Source organism: Ochotona curzoniae, unplaced genomic scaffold (genome assembly GCF_017591425.1).
Source record: "Ochotona curzoniae isolate NIBS_2020 unplaced genomic scaffold, NIBS_Ocur_1.0 patch2, whole genome shotgun sequence".
Taxonomy (NCBI): Eukaryota; Metazoa; Chordata; class Mammalia; order Lagomorpha; family Ochotonidae; genus Ochotona; species Ochotona curzoniae.
In genome coordinates, this window is record NW_024466750.1 from 77,670 (window position 1) to 104,254 (window position 26,585).

At 39.9% G+C, this 26,585-nt stretch overlaps 1 protein-coding gene across 1 annotated transcript in view; it reads right to left on the reverse strand.

The window, feature by feature from the left end:
* Nucleotides 1-26,585, reverse strand: part of LOC121166675 (KH domain-containing, RNA-binding, signal transduction-associated protein 3) — a 142,290-nt gene that overhangs the window by 67,671 nt on the left and 48,034 nt on the right. The window contains exons 2-4 of the mRNA XM_040995923.1: nucleotides 20,152-20,270; nucleotides 2,875-2,991; nucleotides 225-371 (exon numbers count right to left, since the gene is read on the reverse strand). Of these exons, the coding sequence (XP_040851857.1) occupies nucleotides 225-371; nucleotides 2,875-2,991; nucleotides 20,152-20,270 (383 nt within the window). The remainder of the gene's footprint in view (nucleotides 1-224; nucleotides 372-2,874; nucleotides 2,992-20,151; nucleotides 20,271-26,585) is intronic.

Genomic DNA, 26,585 nt, shown 5'->3' on the forward strand with positions numbered 1-26,585 from the left:
CATGAAAGTGTTCAACTTTCCAAAACCGCATTTCCTCACATCCACAAAAAGGAGCAACACGACAGTATTCACACGGACCTGTGCTGTCTACTTGCAACTTCACATGAGACTTCTGAACAAATGAAGATCCATGAACATTGCAGTTATTAGCAAGAACTATCAAGGACTAACTCAAAGGAAATACTTGGAAGGCTGAGTGAGCTAGAGCTCAGTACTGTACTAACAGGAATGAGGAACTTCTTTATTTCTTCCAAAGCATGTCCCATCCGTGCATAAGCTTCTGCTGGTGGCGCAAACACTTCAATGAGCACATGGAGGTCATCATTGAGATGGAAGTACTTTGCTTCTCCACTTTTTCTCAACTCTTCTTCCTGGAGAAGGAAAAATCATATTTAAAAATCTGTCATTAAAAGAGATAAAAAGACTAAAACTACATACAACTTAGCTGTTTTCTCAAGTAGCAAATACCTCCCTAAAGAAGGAAATAACTGCGAAATCTGTTCTTTCCACTTCAAGGAATTTACTAACTCCCAATTGGCTTTCCACCGCCACTGGACAAGCCTGACACTCTATACTGTCTACAAGGAGCAACCCCTATGCCAATCACCTACCCACTGCTGCCTGTTCCTTCTACTGCGCCTCACTTCCATGCTCCAACCATTCCCGCTAAGGCTAGCTATACAGATCACAACATTTTCATGATTGCAGTGCTCTGTCCAGCTGACACACACATTAGTCAGGATATCATTAATTCCATCAATGTAGCAGCTACAAGGAAATGAACTGAATTCACAAAGAGTAAACACCCTTAGGTTCAGAATCTAAAAGTGAGATCTCTCTAGAATGTGGTTATAAAACTAATGAGAAATGCTAAAAATATACATATTAACTAGAATTTATGAAAATCAAAAGTAATAAAAAGGATAAATGAAAGCAGTATTCAAGATCTTGCAATGACCAAATGACTATAACACAGTCATTGGTAATACCCACTTAAGGAGCAGTCATTACCTGATTCATCACTGTCAGCTTCAGTGAGAAGCTTCCAGTGGCAGAAACAACAGCAAAGTACAAAGCACTGGGCTGGCCTGAAATGGACTGTTTTGTACTGTAACCAAGAGTTGAAAGAACAAAATGACAGACTGACCCAAGACAAGCACAGGGTTGAGTGCTCAAACCCTTTCTGATGTAAATCTTAGGTTAATGGCAGGGTAACAAAGAAAACCCGAGAGGAGCACTGGCAACCTTTGGGTTGCATTCAGATCACTCTGGGCACACAAATGTTGGCAGAAGCCTATGCTCAGACTTGTCCTTGTGCTGCTGGAATGGCAGACAGTTCCTTGAAACAAGGAGGCAGCCTCATCTTTCCCCTTGATGCACTTCTTACACCCCCATTTGTTTCAGAGTTGCAGAAAAGGGAAAAAACAGAATCTGAAGAAGGTCGCAGGCACACCAAATTTCTATCACTTCTTGTGTAAGACTAGATTCTAGTCTTCCCAAGAAAGATCTGGAAGGATAATTACCAACGCAGTCTGAGAATTATAGGTTGAATATTGCTTATCCAAAATGTTTGTTAACAGAAATATTTTGGATTTCAGAGTATCCATATTTTAATATATCTGCATATGCTTAATAGCATATCTTGGGGAAAAGCCCAACTTCAAAGATGAGTTTCATGTTTATTTTATATGTACTTTACAGATACAGCCTGAATGTAATTTAATATATTTTCAGCATGCCTGCATTTTGATTGAGACTGCCCCATAAGGTCAAGTGTGTAATTCACATTTATGCCATCACACCAAAGTTAAAAAAATTTCAGATTTTAAGGGGGAAGGCATTGTGGCACAGCAGATTAGGCTGTCATTTCACACACCTACATCCCATATGGGAGTGCCAGTTTGGCTACTCCACTTCCAATCCACCAACCTGTTAATTTTCCTTGGAAGCAGCAATGAACCAGGTACCAGTGTTCCTGCCATCCGCATGGGAGACCCAGACAGAACTCCTGTCTCTAACCTGACCTATCCTTAGCTAATGTAGGAACTTGGGGAGTGAACCAAATGAGCCAAGGAATTCAGATACCACCACCTGAAATAATAGTACACTGTCAGAGATGAACAATCTAGATATGTATTAGAATCATTTCAACTGTGTAGCTAAAATTCACTTTGTGTTTCTATCCAAAATAAGTTGGCGTGTGAGACTCTACTAATTTTCCTGATTAACCCAGATAATATACTAAATGTTCTCTAAATTTCAATTTTTCTTACATGTGAAATTTATATCCTTTTCCCGGGATGACACGGAATAACATGTGCAAAACACCTCATAGACCTCATGCAACTGTGGTGCCCAAGAAACAAATGGTGGCTATTTGTATTATAAACGCTATCATGTAGATTGAATTTTTTATGAAGAAGACTCACTCTGTCTTAACCTCCATATCTAAAATCACTTTGAATCAACATTTCATGAAAACTGATAACTGAATGTAGATTTAATTTTCAGTAGTAAATCTTTAAACAATGATAGAGAATAACATGACACATGTGAAAATTTTCAGAATTAGCATATGTAACAAAATGATAAATAACTCAATAATTTTTAACTTGTTAAATGATGATTTATTTCTTCCAGAATCAAAAATATAAGCAGTGTGTTTTATTTATTAATACAATTGGTACAGATGAGACTATATACACTGAAATTAATCAGAGTGACTCAATTTTCTAAACAGTATTACAATTATAGCCTTACATACATTTTCATTTAATTCCATTTGAGGCTCTTGCTAGCTTTTATAAATTGCTCATTTATAGATGTTCTAAATGTATAAACTATAAAGTAGCTGTTGTCTGCAGCAAATATTACCTTTGTTTTGTCTCTCATGGAACCTTTTCCAAGGATGGACATTTTTGTCAAAGTTTCCTCTTGTAAACGTTTCAGAGAATTGCCACGTGGACCCAAAAGTTTCCCCACAAAGTTGAACTAGAAAAAAACAAATCAATCAAACATATTTGTAACATTCATATCTAAAAGTACTTTATCAGTCTTGAACAACCTGAAACACTAGAGTATGCTACACAGAGTCAATGACAAATATTTAAGTTTGTGACATGTACAACATGTGTTACAAGTACAACTCACTCGTGATGTTTTTCACAAGTCATATACACTGGAATTAAAAGTTGCATTTTTTTAAACACTCTCTATACCGATCATTTCAACAAGGCTAGTTTCCCAGAATTTATAGATGGTAATCCTGACTATTCCGCACACATTAAGGATCACCTCTGAACAACGCTTGCATCAGACTGGAAGTGACAAAAAATGGTAACATGATATGTCCAAGACCATCATGGAACACCTGAGTTCTACCATCTCGGCATTTTCAGCTGCTTCTGCAACCAATTCAGGGACTAGCCTGAATGAGCTTCTAAGGAACCAATAACTGTCAGAGCACAACAACGAAATCCACTTATCTTCACCAAAGTACGTAGCTATGGGAATGTGGACAATTTATACACCCTGCATTCGAACAGTTTATTTTTTAACAAGCAACGTAAAAGTGAATCAACTGAAGAGAAGGCCTCTAGGTTAGCTTGATCCATTTAAAATTTGCTTTTCCAAGCCTGGTATAATGGATCAATGGCTAAATCCTCACCTTGAGGGTGCCAGCATCCCATTTGTGTACCAGGTTGTGCCCCAGCTGCTCAACCTCCCATCTAGCTTCTTGCCTGTGGTCTGGAAAAGCTCCACAAAGCCTTGGGACCCTGTACCCACATGGAAGACTCAGAAGAAGCTCCTGGCTCTTGGCTTAGGATTGGCTCAGCTCCAGTTGTTATGACCATCAGGGGAAGATCTCTGGTTTTTTTTTATTTCTCTCTGTAAAGCTGATCTATCTTTCCAATAAAAATGAATAAATCTTAAAAAAAAAAAACAAAGCCTGTTTCATTTTCCATCTGAGTGACCACGAGCAGGTTGCCTAAACTCACTGTATCTTGGTTTCTTCATTTGTGAAGCAGAAAGGATATTAGCACCTACTGTTTTAGTAATTTAGAACAATGCATGATGTATTACAGATAATATATTTTAAATGCAAAAATTATTATTGGAAACTTCACAGTTTTAAAAGGGTCTCATGAAAATAAACTATGCATACTTCTTGGTCCCCCAAAGAACTTCGCCCTGTTTAGCAGAAACTTTTAATAACAAATTCAGAGTTGATACTTTTTCCATGATCCATGCCACTACTATGTTCTTCCTATTTTTAAGAGGAAACTGTTCCTCAATCTATGAAAATTCTGCTTGCCATAAATAAGTAGTAAGCAGTTGGAAAATACCAGAATGTTGTTCTTTCCTTGCACAATCCCTATAATCAAAACTCTCTCTCTCTACACACACACACACACATACACACACCACACACACACACACACACACACACACACACACACACACACACACACACACACACACTCACACACGAGAGACAGGCAGATTGCTGTCTTGTTTTGCTTCCTTAAAGGACTTCTTCTTTGAAGCAGAGACAGATGGAGATTTTCCATCCACTGGCCCAACTCACAAGTGGCTGCAAGGCCAGAGTTAGGCCAGAGCCACAAAAGCCAGAAGCCAGGAGTTTCTTCGAATCTCCTAAGTGGGTGTCAGGGCCCAAGCAGCCTGGCCCCTTCTGCTGCTTTTCCCAGGTCACGAGCAGGAAGCTGGATAGGAAGCAGAACAGTCAATATATGAACTGGACTTGCAGGCAGCCCCATCATCATCTACAACACCACAACACTGGCCCACTGAATATACATTTTTATCTCCAAATGTGGTGATTTTTGAAATTAATTTTAGGTAAATTTATAAATTCCTATAAAAGATAACTTAATGGAGTTTTAAAAGCCAAATGCCAGTCTAGGTAGGAAAAACAAACCCCCGAAAACCCCACTCAGTGCCCTGACCCACCTGCACTCTTTGTTCTCATTGTCGACTTTCTCCATTTTGCTGGAAATTCTATCCCTGGGATATTGGGCCTCTTCACTTAGTCATGGTTTTCTCTGTTATCTTTTTGTCTCTGGGTTTATTTAATGGAAGAATTAACTCTATGTCTAGAATATCCATTGATCCTCTCATTCATGTTCTTAAATGTTTATCAGCTAATTAGGTATTTCTTCTACTTGCTTCTTTCTATAGCTGTTTGTTGATATTGGGATAAAATATAACATTCTTGGTACACTAATGACAGTGACTCTTTCCTACCAGCAGCTGATAGTATTTGCTCCTCCCAACAGTTTTTGTGCCCTCATTTTCAGAACTGGTCTCTTTATACACAATAGACTGTATCTGTTATCCGTGGAAAAATCTTAACTGGAGGGGGAGGGCTCTAAAATGCTAACCGCAAGTTTTGCCTTCACACAGTGGGCTAGAAAATTGATAGGCTTTACTGTCAACATGGCAGCACAGGTTATCCATTAACAGCTACTCAAATACCAGAACCTGCACTTCTTTTCTCTGAGGCTAGGCACTTTCCTTGAGAATTCCACAGCCTTCTAAGAAGAGGTATCAGTCCAGCTGCCAGATGCTTGGAATCCCAAAGCTATAGTTTGGCTCCCAAACCCATTCCAATAATTAAACTGTGGAGTCCTACGTTTATGTGACTAAGACAGTAGAAACTTAAATATGATGTCTAGGGAGTGGACCTAGGGGGAAGTACTTCTGTCACGGGGCGTCTATTTGAAAGGATGCAGCCACTCTGCCTGCTGGCTCAACAAGTCATCTTTCCTCTCACAGCATTCTGCACTCCACCACCACCACCCTCACCAGAAGCCAACTGACAGAGCCACATACTTTGCACTTGAACAATCAGAGCTAAGAATAAGCACTGTCTCTATATAAAGTTAGTTCCCATATGTATTGTATTATATCAACAAAAGTTCACTAGCAAATAGTACTCTGCCAAGCGTGCAAGCTTATATTTAATGAAAATAATTCCCACCTAATCAATGTGCCTCTCACTACAGTCCTCAATCGCATGCATGTATTTTAAAGCCTGGAATTCACCTTATTCATCTCTTCGGGGAATCTTTAGTCTCTCCTTGGGGTGTCATGGACAGACATTTCAGTGGTCTAAAAATTTCATGTGTAAGTTTCAGCCAAGATCCTCCTTTTCAGTTCTACTCCATAAATCTACCTTCACAGTATTAATATCTACAATTTGTGAATCTTCTCCAGATGTCCCCATACAAATCACCATGCTTCCACTTAAATTCTTCACCCTGAAGGCTTTCCCTATTCCTGAGTCTCTAGCATCTATCCATTTGCTCTGTAGCAAGGGAAATTTTCCTGACACCATCTGCCTATAATGGCTCATCTGTACACTTTCACCTTCACCTGCATTCATTTTAGCGGGTGTCAAAATTTGAGTAAATTTCTGTATTCCTTCCACATTTATACTGTATACTAGATGTCCAAATACATCCCAGGTGATGAAAATTGTGTTTGTAGACATAATTCAATCCTAATATGTAATTTTATTAAAAAGACACTGAAGCCCACAGAATGGTGTGGTTTCATACTTGCATCTCTCTCTTTGTCCTTCTCAGCTCTACTCTACCACACACAGCCTCCTAGCTAAATTAACTTGCATGAGTCTCAGGATTTTCAGCTATAACAGGGATGAGAGCTATACCAATATCTGTTGATGAATTATTTCATCTTCATTTTATTTCAAAAACAGAGAGTGAGAGAGTGGAAGGCAGAGGATTAGGTAAGCAGGAAGAGAGAGGGAGAGAGAAATACAGACACTGCTTCATTGATCTTCTATGTTCTTGTTCACTCCCCAGATGTGCACGACAGTCAGGGCTGAGTTAAATCAACACTAGCCACCAGGAATGCCATCCACTTGAATGCCATCCACCTACCTCCCTGGTTGTACTTCTGAGAACTTGAAATCAATAGTCGTGCCAGGACTTGAATGTGCATACTTCCTTTAATATACGGAAGTCCCTCAATGGCATCTTCACTACCCTGCCACATGCCTGTCAAAGCTACAAAATTAAATCAAAAAATGTGTAAGAAAAAAAAAAGTCATCCAGCAGAACACCCAGTATATTTTACATACTTGGTGTCAAATTGTCAAGTAATAAATTACTGAATTTAGCTACTCTCTGAGTGTATATGTATGTATGTATATACTGTATACACATATGTATATATTATATACACACATGTGGTATATATAATATTATATATGCATGTGTATGTGCTTATATATAAATATATATTATTTATGTGAATAATAGCCACATTTCACTAGAAATGACCCAGCTAAATCCACAGAGCTGTCAAGGAAGCCACCACACTGAAAAGATATGACCAGGCCCAGGTTATCTGACACTGAGATCTAACTGTGCAGATATAGCACGTCCTCAGAGCTGACACACAACATACGTGGCTGCTTGGTCAGATTGCATCACCTCTCCAGGGGTGTTTCAAAATCGTTAACAAGTTTGTTTGGTTGTCACAATGAGGAAGGACACTACTGGGATTTAGTGGGCAAAGGCCCAGTATATTACACATCAGGAGTGTCAGCTGCCAAGAAACATTGTCAAGCAGAACAGACACAGACCTGGCAACTTTCTGTTACTTAGACTTTCAGTCTACATGTTCAATCCTTTTATGGATACCATAATATGCATAAATGTAGTTAAAAACAAACAAAAAGACTAGGATAGTCCGATAAGCAAGCAGCAGTCAGCATGTCTAACAAGACAAACCCTAGCCAACAGGAATTCGAACAGGCTGTTCTGGATCCAGATGATGGAATACAGTTCTCTCACCTGCCTTTATCTCACAGCACCTGCTGAGATCACATTGGACATGAACTTCTGCAGAAGCAGCTCTGGCATGCCAGCTCTTCACAGCACCAATCACGGTGGTACGTCAGTCCTTCCAGCCCTCAACTGCACTGTATTTACCAGAGTGTGCCTTGTAAGACTTTGCAGCTATTATGGCAATTAAAACATCACATAAAGTGCTAAATTCTGTGACAATATTTACTTTTTTTTCTGAGCCCTATGCTCCGAAAAATCAGAGATGATTAAGAAATTCACTTGTTGGGCCCGGCGCAATGGCGCAGTGGTTAAGGTCCTCGCCTTGCATGCCTGGGATCCCATATGGGTGCCGGTTCTAATCCTGGCAGCCCCGCTTCCCATCCAGCTCCCTGCCTGTGGCCCGGGAAAGCAGTCAAGGACAACCCAAAGCTTTGGGACCCTGCACCCACGTGGGAGACCTGGAAGAGGCTCCTGGCTTCGGATCAGCATAGCATTGGCCGTTGTGCTCACTTGGGGAGTGAATCATTGGACGGAAGGTCTTCCTCTCTGTCTCTCCTCTCTGTATATCCGCCTTTCCAATAAAAATAAAATAAATCTTAAAAAAAAGCAATTCACTTGTTCCTTTACGTTCCAGCAAATAGACTCTTTCAAGGCCAACCAGATTCCTCACATGCCCACACTTTGCTTCATAAAAGATAAGGGTGACTGGTTCTCTCAAGAAAACAAACAAACAAAAAACCCTCATACCCCAATAGATCAAACTTCCTAATAGGGAAGGCAAGCCAAGCGGCCAGCATTGAAGTACTGCAGTACTGAGGTAAACATGCCAAATACGCTGCCTGAAACACGGTTTTCCTGTTTCAGAGCTGGTTCAAGCCCTGTCTGTTCCACTTCAGATCCAACTCCCAGCTGATGCACCTGGGAAAGCAGTGGAATATGGCCTGTTTAGGACCCTATATCTACATGGGAGAAAAAATGAAGCTCTGGGCTCCAGAGTCCTGACTTCAGCCTGGCCCAACCCAGCAACTAGGGTCATCTGAAGAGTGACCCAGTAGAGACAAGATCTCTCATAAGATTTATTTAACTTTATTGTAAAGGCAGATTTACAGAAAGAAGGAGAAAGATCTTCACTCTGCTGGTTCACTCGCCATCTGGCCTCACAAGCCAGAGCTGAGTCCATCCAAAGCAGGATCCAGGAGCTTCTTCCAGGACTCCTACGTGACTGCAGTGTCCACAGGCTCTGGGCCGTCCTCTACTACTGTCCAGGTCCACAAGCACGGAGCTGGATGGGAAGCGGAGCAGTGGGACACAATCTGGGGCTAGTATAGGATTCCGGTGAGTGCGGGCTGAAGATTTAACCACTGAGCCATGGAACCAGGCACCTCTCTCCACCTCCTTTATAAATCTACATTTTAAACAAAGTACATACTAAAACAAAAACAAAAAACAAACACCAAGCTCAGGGTGTAAGATTCTCTGACACCATGCCATCTTGCAACCAGCAGACTTTTCTACATTTGTTTCCAGGAGTGAAAGGTCTTTTTCTGCTTGACCTTGAAGATGTCATTTGGAACTCCCCAGTCTAAAAGTCCACTTCCATGCTTTTGCAGTAATATTTTCAAATAAAGTCTTTAGTTTAAGTCCAGTTTATACTTTAATGACCATATCTGCAAAATAGATACAACTAGTATTCATTTTTATAAATAATTCATTTACCTAAGTAAACTCACTTATCTTCTAATGAATAGCTATTCATTAATAACTTATTTCTTAGGCCAATATTATTATTTCTTAGACAAATGACTCCACTCTAGATGCCAAAAACTCTAAAAAACACATTAAGTTTTGCAACTTTAAATGGGAAAATTCTGAAGAGATTATGAAATGGCAAACCTACACAGAGTAGGGAATATTTGAGTTTTATGATGTAATGTATAAATGGCAATTACATTCCTCATTGTAAAGGTAAGTGTGTTTCTGAACTCGCCTTAATTGAGCTAAACTATATTTGTGACAAGTGCTGTTCCTTTGGGAACAATTACAGTAAAGTTGTCATGTCATAAACAACTAAACTTTGAGAACACGCCAGGTCTCCCCCATTAAGAGGTTTCCCTTAATAGAGAGCTCACCAAATGCAACGCTAGCATAAGCATGTTTCACTGATTCCTGGCTACAGCTGACACTGGGTTTCCGGAGTCCCTGGTCCAGGGAATGCTCCAGTCGCTGCAGTGACAGCGGCCTGCACACTGACTATTTCTCCAGACAGCAAAGACGAGATCTCACGTGCTCACTGCCTCACTTCCAGCACCTGTGAAGCACAGCAACTCGGAGACAATGAATTTATTAACTATGTCTTAAATGTTTCTATTCATGTCTTCACGTATCCAAAGGTCTTGAAGTCCCAATATATCTGTCTTGGTCTAGGTCACCGTCTCTCAAGGACATCACTGTGTAACCAGTGTCCTTTCTCTGTATGCATATCTACATAATTTCACTGCAAAGAAGGTTTACAAAAATAAAACAAAACAAAACCCCAGAAACCCACAAAGTTGGCTTTATTCCATATCTAATTCAAATACTATTGTTCAGCTACATTTAGGATCTAAATCCAAATTTGCTGACACTGCTGTAATGGATCTACATATCATGAGCCCTTGCCTCTTTTAAGCCTCATCATTTCTGCTTTTAATTTGATCCATTCTGCATTTGTTTCTCAAAGTTACTATGCTCCAAAAATTACCCACTCAGCTTGGAGGCAAAAAATTGCAGAGAACATTATCCCCCTTCTGAAATGCATAAAATAAAACAAAAAGCTAATTAAAGTCTGATCCCACATCTCAGAAGAAGCATCAGCAGGGACAGCACAAATTCAAGCATCTGCTTGTCTAGAGTGAACTATGCAGGAAGGAGGGTTGGAAACCTTTGAAAAGGCTTGTTCTGCAGGGCCACTCTGCAACCCCAGATGCTTACAATGCAGGCCAGGACATGGGCAATATTGGAACCACCCCCGAAAGGATTAGCAGGAGGGGGAAGCAGCCACTGCTCAAATTGGCAGATCTCTTAGTCCAGTGCTTCATTACACCTCCTAAACAAAATCTACAACAGGAAGGAAAAGAAAACTGATCATACTTAATACTGGCAAATTCAACAAAATCTATACAGTGTCCTGTCCTAGTACGTATTGGTGCTGCTACAACTATGATGGCTGGACATGGAGCAGTAGCCTAATGGCTGAAGTCCTCACCTTGCAAATGCCAGGATCCCATATGTGAACTGGTTTGTGTCCTGGCTGCCCCGCTTTCCATCCAGCTCCCTGCAGGTGGCCTGGGAAAGCAGCAGATGATGGGCCAAAGTCTTGAGACCCTGCACCCACATGGGAAACCCAGGAGAAGCTCCTGGCTCTGGACCGGCTTAGCTCTGGCTGTTGTGGCTGCTTGGGGAGTGAATCAGTGCACGGAAGACCTTCCTCTCTGTCTTTCCTCCTCTCTGTACATCTGGCTTTCCAATAAAAACAAATAAATCTTAAGCAAAAAAAAAGACATTGGTGCTGGTAAACACATTCTCTGTGGTGGTCAGTAAACAAAGAATACCTAGCTCCCTGTACTTATGAGCTTTTTATTCCAGTGTAGAAGACAAAAGACTAGTAAAATGTAAAACGTACATGCAGACAATCAGAATCAGCTCCCTCTGAAAGGAAGAACCAAGCCTAGGCTGGCCGCTGCATGGTTGCTACAGGGTGAGCGCTGCCCTGCCTTTGCAGGAATCTGACAACAAGGACGTCCTCAAATGTCAACAGCAAAGGACACAGCCCTGCAGCACTAGGAGCTTCAGCAACTAATGCAACCAACTTTTCAGGATGGGATATGAGTCAAATAATAAACACACACGTGTACAAACACATACGACTAATACACAACCTGAAATAATCAGCATCACATGTTTTCTACAATGCTTCAGCACCTGTCTTTGAGAGTCAGTATTACAAAAGAATAATCATGTATCACATATTAATGAGCTTGAAATTACAAATTAGAAAATCTCAAGACTGTAACACTTCATCTACAAGTATGAAAATTTAACTGGAAAATTGAATTCTACAAGTAAGAACATGACATGAATAAAACCCTACTATAATAGACAGAATGAGGGATGACAATGGTTTTGATTTAGGTGTGATGATGGAATGCAAAGAGAAAAAACAGTAACAATGAGGAAGTAAATCAACAGCTTTTGAAGGAAGAAGTTAACCAGAAGGAAAGTAGACCAAACCAATGTCCCAAGTGCTGGCAGTGGCTCTTCAACACACTGTTGATTGCCATTTACTGAAATTTGGAACACAAGAAGAACCTCAGGAGAGCTAGGAAGTGGCAGTACAAATTTCAGTTATTTACATCAAATCAAAAGGGGTTTCTGGGAATCCAAGAAGGAGTGTCTAGCAGGGGTTTGGTATGACACTCAGCAAAAACAAGGGTGACATACTCAGTGCCAATAAAAACAGCTGCACAAAAGAGAAGCCGGACTCGCAGCTAATCCTGAGTTCACGCTAGTCTGTAACAAAGTTTCTGTGGCATTTCCCTGTCTCACAGAACTATCCAACAACAGCGTCTAGCTTTGATACAGGCTTATATTTTGGTCGATGGTATGAGATTCTGCCATTTTTTCTCAAATAGACTGATTATCAGAAGACAGGTGTCTAAATGTTTAGTTACTACAACGAAACTCCCTAAAATCAACAAAGAATAGAGCTTCCCAAGAGCATGGCACAGGAATCGGGGAGTACCACCATGCTGCACTGTGACACCTCCAAGAGCACCACGCTGTCCACTAACGGGATGCACTGTCAGGAGCCTGCCCTCATGACCTCAGCTAATCCTAACCAGCTCCAAAAGGCGCATCCTCCACGGTATTGATACATACAAATTTTGGAATTCAAACATTTAAAATTAAGAGATTCATTCAAGGGACAAAAATCTGCTCATTTTTCCCACCTCCAATACCACTGCAGTCATTCAACTTCCAACTGATCAACTGATCATTTTAAGGGAGCCCAAACCAAGATACATAAGCCAGTAACATATTGCAAAAGCACTAAAAACATTTTATATCTTTTTCTCAGTAACACACATGATCTATTCTCTAACAAGTCTTCAACCAAAAAGCAAACATGTGATTCAGCTATTCATAATAATAATCAACAAAAACGAATTATTTCAGTGCTTCATGTTCAAAGCATGTGTACTGGGCCATTCCAGCCCTGACTGCAATGACATCAAGAACGTCTCACAGAGTCTATATATACCAAATGCTAAAATTTGGACTGACTGAGAAAAGTCACAGCAAAAACATCAAGAAATAAGAATGAATTCTTCTAGACACTCTTAATATATACCCGGGTGTTTGCGGATTCCACCTAACAAACTGAAGTTCCAGTAAGGCTTTCTGACTCCATATTTAAGCATTTTTAAGAAGAACAAGAGATAGTCCCCATTACACTGTTACCATATATCTACTTAAATGAAAAGCCATAAAACAAAATCAACAACAGAAAGAAAAGATGTCATTTAGCTTCTTGGCGTCATAAATTTCTATTTCTCTTCCTGTTGCTGATTTTATATTGTGGTTTTTCATTTTTAAGGGGATGTATAGTAGCTGTGCAATCCAGACTATCATATCCAGATGAGAGGATACAAAATGTATCATAAAATGATAATAATAATAAAAGATAAATAATAAAATAAAAATTTAATTGGCCTGCAGGACTAAAGCTACTGCAGAGATGAGATCAAAGATAATTTTTAAATATTACATATTTTTGTCTAAATAACAACAGCTTTGATATTCATCTTATGCAACTTTCAATCCTATTTGTTCATAGAATTTTCCTAGTTTCTGCATGAAAATAGAGCATGTTGGAAAAAATTCTGTTATTTTTGTCTATTAGATATATAAGATAATGTTTTAGATTTTCTTTTTAAAGCATGATTTAAAAATAACAATATAATGACATACGATCTTAGTCACCCCCCCCCAAAAAAAAAGGAGTAAGAGAGGGGCCAGAACAACGGCTCAACTGGCTAATCCACCTCCAAGAGTGGCAACCCATATGGGCCCAAGTTCAGATCCGGAATGTTCCAATTCCCATACAGTTCCCTGGGGCCTAAGGGTTTAGGATCCTGCTCCCACATGGGAGACCAGGAAGAAGCTCCTGGCTCCTGAATTCAGACAGGCTCAGCTCAGGGCATTGAAGCCATTACAGTAGTGAAACACTGAATGGAAGATCTTTCTCTCTGTCTCTACTTTCTGTAAAATCTGCTTTTCCAACAAAATAAATCTTTTTTTAAAAAAGTGAAAAAAGTATGTAATCCCTCTAAAAGATTTTCAAAAATTATTTTAATAATTAACTGACTTTCCCAGTCACGGGGTACATGGGCTGTGTGACTGGGATCCCAAGAACTAACGTATTCTTCCCTCCAATTCCTACAGAAGAGATGAGGTTGGCGCACTGCACATTTAGCCCAGCAGTTACGGCCTCCAACAACTGAAGTACCTCAGTTAATCTTGCCTCTGGCTCTAGCTTCCTTCCAATCCAGATTCTAGGAGTCAATGCTGATAGCTCAAGTGCCTGGATTCAAGACTAACCCTCAATTTCTCCACTCCAGACTCTGCTGCTAACTTCAGCTTCCTGCCAAAGGACACCCTGTTAGCTAACAGATCATGACTCAATTTTTAGGTCCCTGCCATTCACATGGGGATTGATTAACACTCCCAGTTTCAATCTGACTTAGCCAAGGTTACTGTAGGCATATGAAAGGTGAATCAATAGTTGAGAGATGTGTTTCTCTTTAAATAACTCAAACACTTTCTAAAGAGAAACATATTTATATAACAAGTATGTTGAATTCAGTATCCCCAATTTTCTTCATGTATTCCTCAGTTAAGTCTGAGGCTGGCAACGCCATTGCTACTTTGCAGGGGAATCTTCAGTAATATTCATGGTGCCTTTGTCTCTTCTTTGGCTCTTGGTCATTGTCCTTGTTTAACAGAGTCTTCTCCTTGGGGCAGGTTTCTAAGCTGTGTCACCCACAGGTGTACAATTCAATTTTACTTATTGTGGTTGGTACACGGCTCTTTATTTACAGTCACTTGTGCCACTCCCTCCACCAAGTTCCAGAATGGGTTTTAATGTTAGATTTCCACCATGGTCTCTGTAGCCCCAGCTCCTGGTTTACCACTCTCCTCCTCCCGAGATACCATGCTGAGGCTGCACTGCTCTCTGTACAACCATTCTCCCACTTCCAGTTTGAGCAGTTCCTACGATTAGGAAGACACCAGGAATCATATATAGCTAGGTTGTTGGTGGTGTTGATCTGGTGGGAACCTGCTGGCTGTTAGATCTCTGGACCACATGAACCTATTTTGAACCCATACAATGAAGAAGTTGCTATTATTTTTCTGTGGGACCAGTGCAATGCAATGAACTTGGTGAGTTTACTCCCAGCTCAATGCATGTGTAGCTCAATATTGTACCCTGCATTCTTAAAGGTTTTGTTTGCTACACTGTGCAAAATGGCACTTGATGTGCCCCTATTAGAGTTTTTGATCTGCTAGCCATCTATTTTGGGTGGAACCTGTGCAGTTCACCAAGCAAGATGTGAGTTCTCTCCCAGCTCAGTGCGTGCACAATCCAGTCCTACAGCCTTTGTCTCCTTAAACGAAATGGCGCCCGACTGGCTCTTTGAGGGTGGACTGGGCTGTGAAATCCACCCTGTTCTCGCACTGCCCATTTGGGACCTGCTGCTCTGTCTCTGCTACTGGTCAAATCAAACAGACCAGCAGGATGGGCAGTTCTTTGTCTGGGTTCACCTCCGGAGCTCCTGGGCAACGTCCCTTCACAGCTTGCAGATGGTGCAGTTCCAACTGTTGGTGAAGTTCAGATTGCCGTTCACTGAATGTCACTGGGGTATTGGTCACTGCCACACCACACAGTTGTGTCCACTAATTCCCTGTGTCTGTCAGTTTAGAGGTGACCTTCTGCTATCATTCTGTCCTCTCCTACTTGCTGGAATGTGCCCTCTCTGCTACACACCGGCTAATGTTTCTCTGTTTAAATATGTCCTTACTCTACTCTGCCAATATCAACAAAAAGAAGCAAGTAATGCAGGAGTTCAAGGAATTTAAAGAATATGTCACATTGGAAATGAATCAAATGAAAGCTGATATATCAGAAATGAAGAATACAGTGGAGCAAGTTAAAAGTACAGTGGAGAGTTTCCAAAACAGAATGAAGGAATCATAAGAATCTCAGAATTGGAAAATATTTCTTGTCACTAGGGGGAAACAAACAAAAAGCTGGAAGTAGAGCTAGATCAGGACAAAAAAAGTAATCAAGAATTGAAAGACACTATTAAAAGGACAGATATTAGCGTTACGGGAGTGCCGGAAGGTGCAGAAAGAGAACTTGTGTTTAAAAAGGCATTTAATGAAATATTAAAGGAGAGTTTTCTTAATCTGGAGAATGAATTATGAAACAACATGCAGGAAGAGCACAGAACTCCCAATAGGCTTGACCAAAAGTGAAGTTCATCACCACATACAAATCAAGCTCTCTTCAATTGAACATAAGGAAAAGATCCTTAAATGTGCATGTGAAAAAAATCAATTGATACATAGAGGAATGGCAATTAAACTCACAGGAGACCTCTCACAGGAAACTCTAAATCCAAGAAGAGAATGGAGCAATATATTCCAGATTGTAAAAGAAAAATATTGTCGGTCCAGGATAACATATCCAACAAAGCTTTCTTTTGGTCTTTGAAAATAAAATAAAATTCTTCCACAATAAAGAAAAGTTAAAAGAATATGCCTCTTCCAAACCTGCCCTACAAATGATACTTAAAGATGTTCTCTTGACAGAGAAAAGGAATAGTACCCAACAAAACCAAAGGCAAATGCGAAGAACATCCCAGTAAAATGACAACAGAAGACTAAATCAATGAACAATCCATTGCTAAAATGACAGGACCAAATTACCACCTATTTGTATTAACCCTGAATGTAAATGGCTTAAACTCATCAATCAAATGTTACAGATTAGTAGACTGGATTGAAAAAACAAAACCCATCTATTTGTTGCCTACAGGAGACATATCTCACCAACAAAGATCAGTGGAAACTATATCTCATGGATTTTGATTTTTTTAGTTTCATCTCTTCAAAACTCTTTCTCATTAAATTCTTCACTGACTCATAGGTCATACAGTAGCACTGTTTTCTTCAAGAAGGCTCTTGATTTTCTTTTTTATTTCTTTAGCGACACATTAGTCACATCTGGCAGCATGTTATTTAACTTCATGGCATTGTAAATTTCTATTTTTCTTCCTGTTGTTGATTTTGTACTGTGGCTTTTCATTTAAATGGATGTACAGTAACTGTGTAATGGAGACTATCATATCCAAGCGTGACAACACAATGCAGTGTGCATCTCTACTTGCAGATCAAAGATGGACTTACAATGAAACTGTTCACTATTTCTTGACAATAGAATGCTGGGCTCTCTGCCATTGTCCATGCCCGCAATGATGGACATATGACTGTGCATGAAGAACTATACTATAGTAATAATATTGTGGAACTTAGTGGTGGGAGAGGAAACTTGGGGAGAGGGGAAGGGAAGTCCCAGGGCCTATTGAACTGTATCATAAAAATGATAATCATGATTTAAAAAAATGAAAGAAAAAAATTTAATTGAAAAAAGGCTATCAAAATGAATGAAGAGGACTGAACAGAGTGCCTGTATGTTGTAACACTACACTCATTACGAATAAATTTCCATAAACTTCTGTAATTCACAACAGTCTTTCTACTTTTTGACACATTCCTGTATTTAGACACTGCTAAGGACTAAGGCTAAATAAACATCATCCTAAGTGAGAACTTCCGTCAGACTCACCTGACATCAGCTAGATTCAAATTCCCATCGGCCAGCTGCTGTGGCTTTGTGTCTACTACGAAATTCAAGTTGATTTTGAATTCCCGTTAAGGTGGCATTAAGAATGTGGCTTCTGGGAGAGCTCACTCCTGAGGGCTTTGTGTTCCTGCTGGATTAGTGCCTTCCAGAAGGTCTGCAGGGAACCTCCTGAGCTTCTTCAGGCCTCTCCGCATTCTCTCATGCGACTTCAGCAAGCAAAGCCCTTAGCAGACACTAAACACTGGCTTCTTGATTCTGTTTTCCAGCCCCACAGGTGTGGGAAATAAACATATATTCAGTACTAATCAGCTCATCTCTGATGCTGGGCTGCAGCAGTGCAAACTGCAACGCCAGTTATACCACTTTCAGCGAAGGCACGTTGGATATAAAGTGCTAATGTAGAATCCAGCAACTCCTCTTCAAGGCATATGCCCGCTGGAACTGAAATTAGGATATAAGGTATCTTTCCTCCCATGCTCAATGTTTTTAAGAGAAAAATCCCTTTTTCCTCCTTGACTAGGAACTAGGAAATGAGTCCAACTCTTACTACTTATATCCTTGTATTTAGTATTAAACTGGAGATAATAGCAAATATAAAATTGTCAGCAAAGTAAGTAAAAGACTTAAGAAAAAGTAAAAAAAAAATTGCAGACATTAAGATTATTCTCTATATAACAAAGCCTAAGAAAATCCCCTTTCTAAAAATATTGAATTGGGTCTAGTGCAACAGCCTAGTGGCTAAATCCTCATCCTAGATGCGGTGGGATTCAATGTGTGCACCAGTTCATGACCAGACTGCTCCACTTCCCATCCAGCTCCCTGCCTGTGGCCTGGGGAAGCAGCTGAGGATGGCCCAAAGCCTGGGACCCTGCACCCACATGGGAAACCCAGACGTAGCTCCTGGTTTCAGAATGACTCAGCTCCAGCTGTTGCGGCCATTTGGGGAGTGATTCAGCAGACAGAAGATCTTTCTGTCTCCCCTTCTCTGTTAATCTGCCTTTCCAGTAAAAATAAACCTTTTTACAAAATGAAACAATTAAGTAACAAGAAATAATAAATGAGCTTGTCAGAAAACAGTTAATACATAAAACTTTACATTAGAAATAAAAGTTTAAAAACACTCCATTTGCAGAAATGTCAAAATAAACAAAATACGTAAGAACCAGTTACACAAAAGAAATAGAACTTTATCCTGAGACGGGAATATGTTGCTGACACAAGCTAGGTTCACTGAGGAGACGCATGCGTGAGGCAGCACCGCCACGCTTACGGAGTAATCCTCCTGAAGCACTGAAGTGACAGACTGCAGCTCCACTCGCAATTCTAACATCTTTCTGTAGAAGTTGCTACATTACTTAATGTCTTATCAAAAACCGTTCTAGTGATGTAGGTGTTGTGGTTCTGGCATAGGAAGCCAAAAGGAAAATGAAACAGAACAGGAAGTTCAGAAATATAGTCACTTGCGTGGTCATGCAATTTACACCAAAGATGCCAAAACAAGTAGTAGGAAAAAACAGCTTTCAAGAAGCAATATAGAAAGACAGGAAAATTCGTATGGGGCGGGTGGGAAATGAACTTCACCCTCTGTCTCACATTGTAAATTAAATGGAATTACAAGATCAAATGCTGACTCATATACAAAATCAACTACAACTTGCACACATTTGGTTCTAGAAAATTTCCCAGGTATACTAGATTGGGGGGAAAAAGGAATGATAACGTCAATGAAGCTAAATACCAGGCAATTTCAGGACTAAGAGTTTATCCAAAAATAATGAAAACATAAGACCCAAAGTGACGTAGACAGTAAGGTTTACAATGATTTAATTTTCAGTGACTGAAAACTGCCTAGGTAAGTGTGATACATTCAGGTAAAGGGTATTATTCATCAGTGAAAATACACAGTGACACAAGCACCAGCACGCATGAATCATTTATAGAGACAATCAAAAAAGAAAACATGAAAAGATTCCAACACAAACAAAATTGATCTTATCGAATGGATGTGCCAAGGACTATGCTAAATACTTAACATGAATAATCAGTCTTAATTTTCAACTATTCAATTTTGTGTGACAAATGAACTAGAAAAAATTCAGATAGGTATCAAGTCACACCTGCTATCAAAATTCAGAAGTGTGTCTTTGGGGAGCCTAGAACTTAATCTAACTTACAGAAAAAAAATCACTAAGTTCATTACATAAATGTCAATTGGCCCAAAGTGCAATGTGAACAGAAGACAAGCCAGGGGAAGGCCTCTCTGGAGAACATCTAACAGAATCCAAGCCGAAGCCTGCTCCCCAGGGACTCGGGCAGGACCTCGGCAGCGCAGACTCATCGGCTTACCTTGGGGAACTGTTTCACAGGAATTAATACTTTCTGTCCCAGCTTCATGTTCTTATTAATCACCACATCAATGTACTTTTCTTCATCTTTGCCTTCTCCTTTTTGAAACTTTTCTATTTCTGTGGAGGCAAAAACACAGTCATGAGATAGATGACCCAGAACCATAAAGGCAGGAATTTCTGCTTTACTCTAAGTGACAAGAAATCAAACACAGAAACACGGGTTATTAAATGACTATACGTTTTTAAGTACTGACACACTTCCTGTTTTATCAATGACCCCTTGGAAATGGGGCAATATATCTACCTATACCTATATATCCATATTTATACATGTAAACATGGACATATGTCACAGTCTATTAAGTCAACTCTCAACTGCCTATCCTATAGCGGGGAGTAATGGACCAGTACCCTGGAACAGCCAAGTTAACCTGCCATCTGTGATCCCAACATCCGCCCTCTGCAGTGCCCTGCAGTTCCAGGCTTGGTTGTTTCACTTCCAATCCAGCTTCCTAGGAAGGCACTGGAGAATGGCCCTGTTGGTCATGTGGAGGACAATGGCGGAGTTCCCGGCTTTAGCCTGGCCCAGATCTGACTGCTGTGGACATTTGGAGAAAAAACAGTTGGGGCAAGGTATCTGTCTGACTGTGTCCCTCTCTGTTGCTCTGAAAAAAAAAGGAAGAAAACGAGTAAAGAAAGGGAAAAGGAACTGTCCTGGGAAGCCTTCATTGCTCAGAGTATGTAATGAAGAAAAATGCAGCAGCTAAGTTCAAACAAGCAAAACTTTACTCCAACATGGGATGAAAACCCTAGGCTCTCTTCCATCACCCTACCTTCCAACCAAATCAGACACCATTGCACATGACCAAAATGAACTGAATGCCAACATTCTGTGAACTGTCAGTTTCCTCAAAGGATAGCAACACTCAATCAATCACTCCCATCCTCGTAATCAACAAAGCATTTTACACACAACTCTACTGCCACTCAGAAAATTAAAAATGTGCCACATCTGTACCCACACACGAGCCCTGGATGAAGCTCAGCTTCAGCCTGGCCCAGAGCCAGCTGACATGGCTGTTTAGGAAATGAACCACGGATGGAAGGTCTGTCTCTAATTCCCTCTGCATCCCTTCCTTTCAAATAAATACATTTTTTATCAAAAAGAAGAAGAGGCTTAGAAAAATCACTTCACTAACAGAACGGCCGAGGCGGGATCCTAAGCCCCACGTCTTTCTGCAAACACAGCATGCCACCGCAGTTGCTCACAACATATTTTGTTTTATTACAATACCCTTGGAGAACTTCTGCCCCTCAAATTAGCTGTTCCCACAACTTTTTCTAAACTATTGTCTATTAAACGATTGTACATGATCAGTAAGAAACTGTTATATTTTAAAGCACATTAATATCAGAATTCACAGCTTCAGCTACGTAAAGTAAATCCCACATTTACTTACATATACTTTTGAAACTTTGTAACTGGGAATACCTTCAGTGTGGTTAGAAGAGTAACAAAATTAAAAAGTGACACTTGTAAAGTGTATTTCATCTGCAGTGTATGGACATATATCAAAATAGTTTAGCTGCCTGTACTATGGTGCTTTACAAAATATTTCATTATCTGAAAACTCACACGAACTTAACATTCTATTTTCACAAAATCAGAATTTCAAAGACTTTTCTTTGTACTACTGACATTTAACATTTTAAAGTAACACATAAAACCACATACAAAAGATTAAAGTTAGAAAACAATTATTACTTTACCTTAAAGTTTAAAATGCAAAGATATTTCAAGGGAACATAAAAAAATCTATATGAAATAATGAATTTCCTTTCCAGAAATACACAGTCCACTGGACATCCCTAATTTGGTAACACTTTCAACAAAATCATAATTACTTAGAAGTACGAGCATTTAAGTCAGCCGTCAGTCATACTGGCATAATATTGTACTGGTTAAGGTTGACTTATAAACTAACAACAGTAGGCTGGGGTCAGCATTGTAGTTCAGCAGGTAAAGCTGCTGCCTGAGAGGCCAGCATCCCACATGGGCACTGCTTTCTGTTCGTCAAGGGCACAGTGCAGCAGCAAAAGACGCTCAAGCATGCGGCCCCTGCAGCCCACGTGAGACCTAGATGAAGTGCCCCGGCCTTTACAGTAAGCACACGCAGGTTTTCACATGTCACACCTTTATAAAGCACCACACAGTGACACAAAAAGCCCGAGCCCTCTCACTATGACCAAACCAACCTGCTTTATATGACAGATGCTTTACTTATCTCACGGCCTTGGTCTCGTGCCAACTTGTAATACAAACTAGCTAAAACACTTAAACTGAATAAAAGTTCAACGAATAATTTTCTCTTTCCTTCTTGGCTGAGGATTGGTCATCAAAAACTGCTTGATGTTTTCATAAAATAGAATACAATACACAAAAATAGGAGAGTATAACAAAAAAAAAAAGAATTCTTAAGGCAAATGTTTAATACTTCTTCCTGTCCCTCACTGGAAATCTCCGCCTCCCAACCCTTCCTATGTCTCCTCTGATCACTAATAGAAGGAAGATATCTGACATCCACCAGGACAAATCTGACCCTGTCCTTAACTACAGAAGACCAGCCAACAGAAGAAATCCACATCGGATTTTGAAAATCAAATGCAAAGGGGATTTGATTTCTACTAATCCCCAGATTACTTTTGGTATCACATTGTTTAACATACCAATTCCATCTCCCTGCTCAGACAGAACCAGCACACGTGTGATTAAGGCTTTAGACACTGTTGGAGATTAAAATGCTGTTTTCAAAACAAGGGCATATATAAAATCATCATATATATCATTACATATGATTTATATATATATATACATATATATATATATATACACACATATATATATAAAATCTGCTCCCAGTATCTGTTTGTTTGCCCTACTTTTCTTTCAACCGTGGTCCAATATGCAAAGTTAAGCAATGGTATCTCCCTTTTTGTAACCTATCCAATATATAAAAATCTACTAATCCTTCAAGAAAAAGCCAATCAATCATTAGATATGAGCAAAATTTCCAATATAAAAATACTAGTGATGTGACTGAATCTGTTTCATGTCTGGCATGCATCACACACACACACACCTAATACTAGTATTTTCTTGTCTTGGCAACTTCATTTCTAGGAATTTACCCTACAGTTACACCAGAATCAATATAAAATAGTAAATACAGTTATCTACTATAGCCTTGTCTTTCACAGCAAAACACCAGAAACCTTCTAAACATCCAGCAACAAAACGCTAGTGAAATACGCTGGTATACAGCAATGATACGATGAAACTACATACAACTATGATTTCCAACAAAACATGAAGAAGCTCCTCAGGCCTAGTCAGATACACTGCTTAGTCAGCACACACGCACAGGCATAACACATGTCCCTATTCATTCTATCTAGATGATGGTGTCCTTTCTCTCTGTAAATCTGCCTTTCAAATAAAATATACAAAAGAAGTCCATATCACCCAAGGCAATGCACACAATCAATAAAATCCCAATCAAAATTCAAAGAAAGATATTCCAAGTGTTTTGAGCCTCTGCACCATATGGGAGACTTGGATGGTCCCTGGCCCTTGACTCTGGCCTGAACCAGCAAACACGATTAAGGCCGTCTTTGCAGTCATTCAGAGGGTGAAAGATATATCTCCCTCTCACCTCACTTTCTCAGAAAAAATATTGTAAAAACAACAAAAAAGAGTTGGATGTATCACAATACCAGTTTCAAGGCATATTAAAAGGCTGTTTTAATCTAAACTGTCTGGTACTGTTATAAAAACAGATTAAGCAGAAAAATTAAATAGAATAGAAACCCCAGAAATCAACCTATGGCTCCTCAACCAAACACCCTCTCATGACTGAGTTAAAAATCATTCCCTGGAGAAAGGATAGCCTCTTCAAAAAGTTCTATGTCAAAAAATTAATTTCCACATGCAAAAGTTTGAAACAAAAACCACAGTCCACACTGTGTACAAAAATCAACTCAAAATTGATCAAGTCGTCTACCTAAGACCTGAAACCATCAAAATACTAAAAGAAAACACGGGGGCAATTTTGCAGGACAATGACTTAGCCAGACACTTCATGGGTAGATCTCCAAAAGCATAGGCAATAAAAGCAAAAGCAGACAAATGGAATTATGTCAAGACACATTCACAGAGAATGTGAATATCCAGAATATCTAAGCAAACTCAAGAAAATCAGTAACAAACACTCCCATTAAGAAATAGGGCTGTGCCTGGCTGGCTAGGCTGAAATACCTGCCAGCAAGAGCTGAGACTGTAGGTGGGCCTTGTGATGCTGGATCAAAGCACCTACAAGTACACAAAGGATCTGGTGCTGGGAAAGGGGCTGACAGGGGATTCTGGGAACTCCCCTGCTAGGTTGGAGTGCCCACTGGTGAGTATGAAAGTCAGGGCTGTGGGCAGACCAGGCTGGGCAAGTCTGTGGTAAGCATGTAGACTGAGTCTGGTGTGGGCCAGCCCCCATGCTACACAGGAGAGAGAGAACAGGTATGGGACAGGCCAGGCTAGGCCACAGCACCAGCTGGTATGTGTGAGGACTAGGTTTGTGGTGGTTTGGGCTGAGCTGGGCTGGGCCATATCACCATTTGACTCATGTTTGATATGGGACTGGGGAAGAACTGACCAGGCACCTGCATCCACCAGTATGTGTGCTGGTCATTGTAGACACAGAATGAACCTAAAATCTGCATTGGCTGGCTCACACAAGACTCAAGTCTGAGGTCATCCAAATGAAATTTCTGGGGGCCTCCCCAACAATATCACTGGACTCAGACCCCAAAATCTTCCTGTCTGTGGATGTGCTAAGGTTGATAGCCACTCAAACTGGGGTGAGGTGGCATCTCATTGCAGTTTTCTTTTGCATTTTCTTGATGCCTAGGGATCCTGAGCACTTTTTCTTGAGCAGTTTGAATTCCATCCTGTGACACCATCTGTTAAGTTTATCTTCCAACAACTCATACATCACAGAACAGATTTTAAAAAGATTATGATAGACAGAATGATTCAAGAGAATCAAATGAGAATAAATAATTCCAAACACCATTAAGATTCTGTCAAATGTTTTAAAGTTATATTTTACTTGACTCACAATGGTGCATTGGAATATAATCCTTTAATGTATGCATACAGCTTTATGACCAAATGGAGGTAATTCACACAACCATTACCTTGTACCACCATTTCTCTGTGGACAGCACATATGCAAACCTCTCTGAGTACACTTGTCCTACTGCGCTACAGAACACCAGAATTCATTCCTAACCATGTGTAACTTTCTACCAGTTAACATCCTCTCCCCATCTTCAACCTACGCAACCTTGAGTATCACTATTCTATACTCTACTTCAGGAAGGTCAAGTTTCTTAGGCCTCAAAACTAAGTGAAATCATGTTGTTTTTCTTTTTTGTATGCAGCTTATTTCACTTAACATAATGTCCCCAAAATCTATCCAACTGTCACCAATGACAGGGCTTTACTTATGGCTTGGTAATATCCCCCTGAGTATATACTGGGTAACATCCCCCTGACTATATACTGGATAACATCCCACTGAGTATATACTGGGTAACATCCCCCTGACTATATACTGGGTAACATCCCCTTGAGTATATACTGGGTAACATCCCCCTGACTATATACTGGGTAACATCCCCTTGAGTATATACTGGGTAGCATCCCCCTGACTATATACTGGGTAACATCCCCCTGAGTATATACTGGGTAGCATCTCCCTGACTATATACTGGGTAACATCCCCCTGAGTATATACTGGGTAGCATCCCCCTGACTATATACTGGGTAACATCCCCCTGAGTATATACTGGGTAACATCCCACTGAGTATATATATATTCTTTGTCTTACTATTAGCTACCTGTTTATCATTTAGGTTCATTCAAGATCCTGACTGTACTGTGCATTACACTACAATAAACATGGAAGCATAAGTATTTTCTGATTTGCTGATGTATTTTTTGTATATACATTTAGTGATATGATTACAGGGTCAAAGGGTAGATAATTTTAGTATTTTCAGGAAACTTTATACTATTTTCTGTAACGGTTGTCTTAAGGATACCATTTTTTCACTTCTCACCAACATACGCAGTGTTTGCCATTTTGTACTGTTACTTTAATTTTTCTTTGACTGGAGGCAATTATTTACAAACAAAATGAACAGCAGCAGAGAAAAAAAAAGACACGGTCATTCACTATCTCAGTAAAATATAAATGTAAACTTTAAATAAGAAGGTCAAAAAGATTTTCAGAGATGAGGTTATTGAATTTTGGTGCTAAACTGATAATTTGAATGAATCCAGAAGTTTAACCACAATTTTTAAAATAATAAAGATC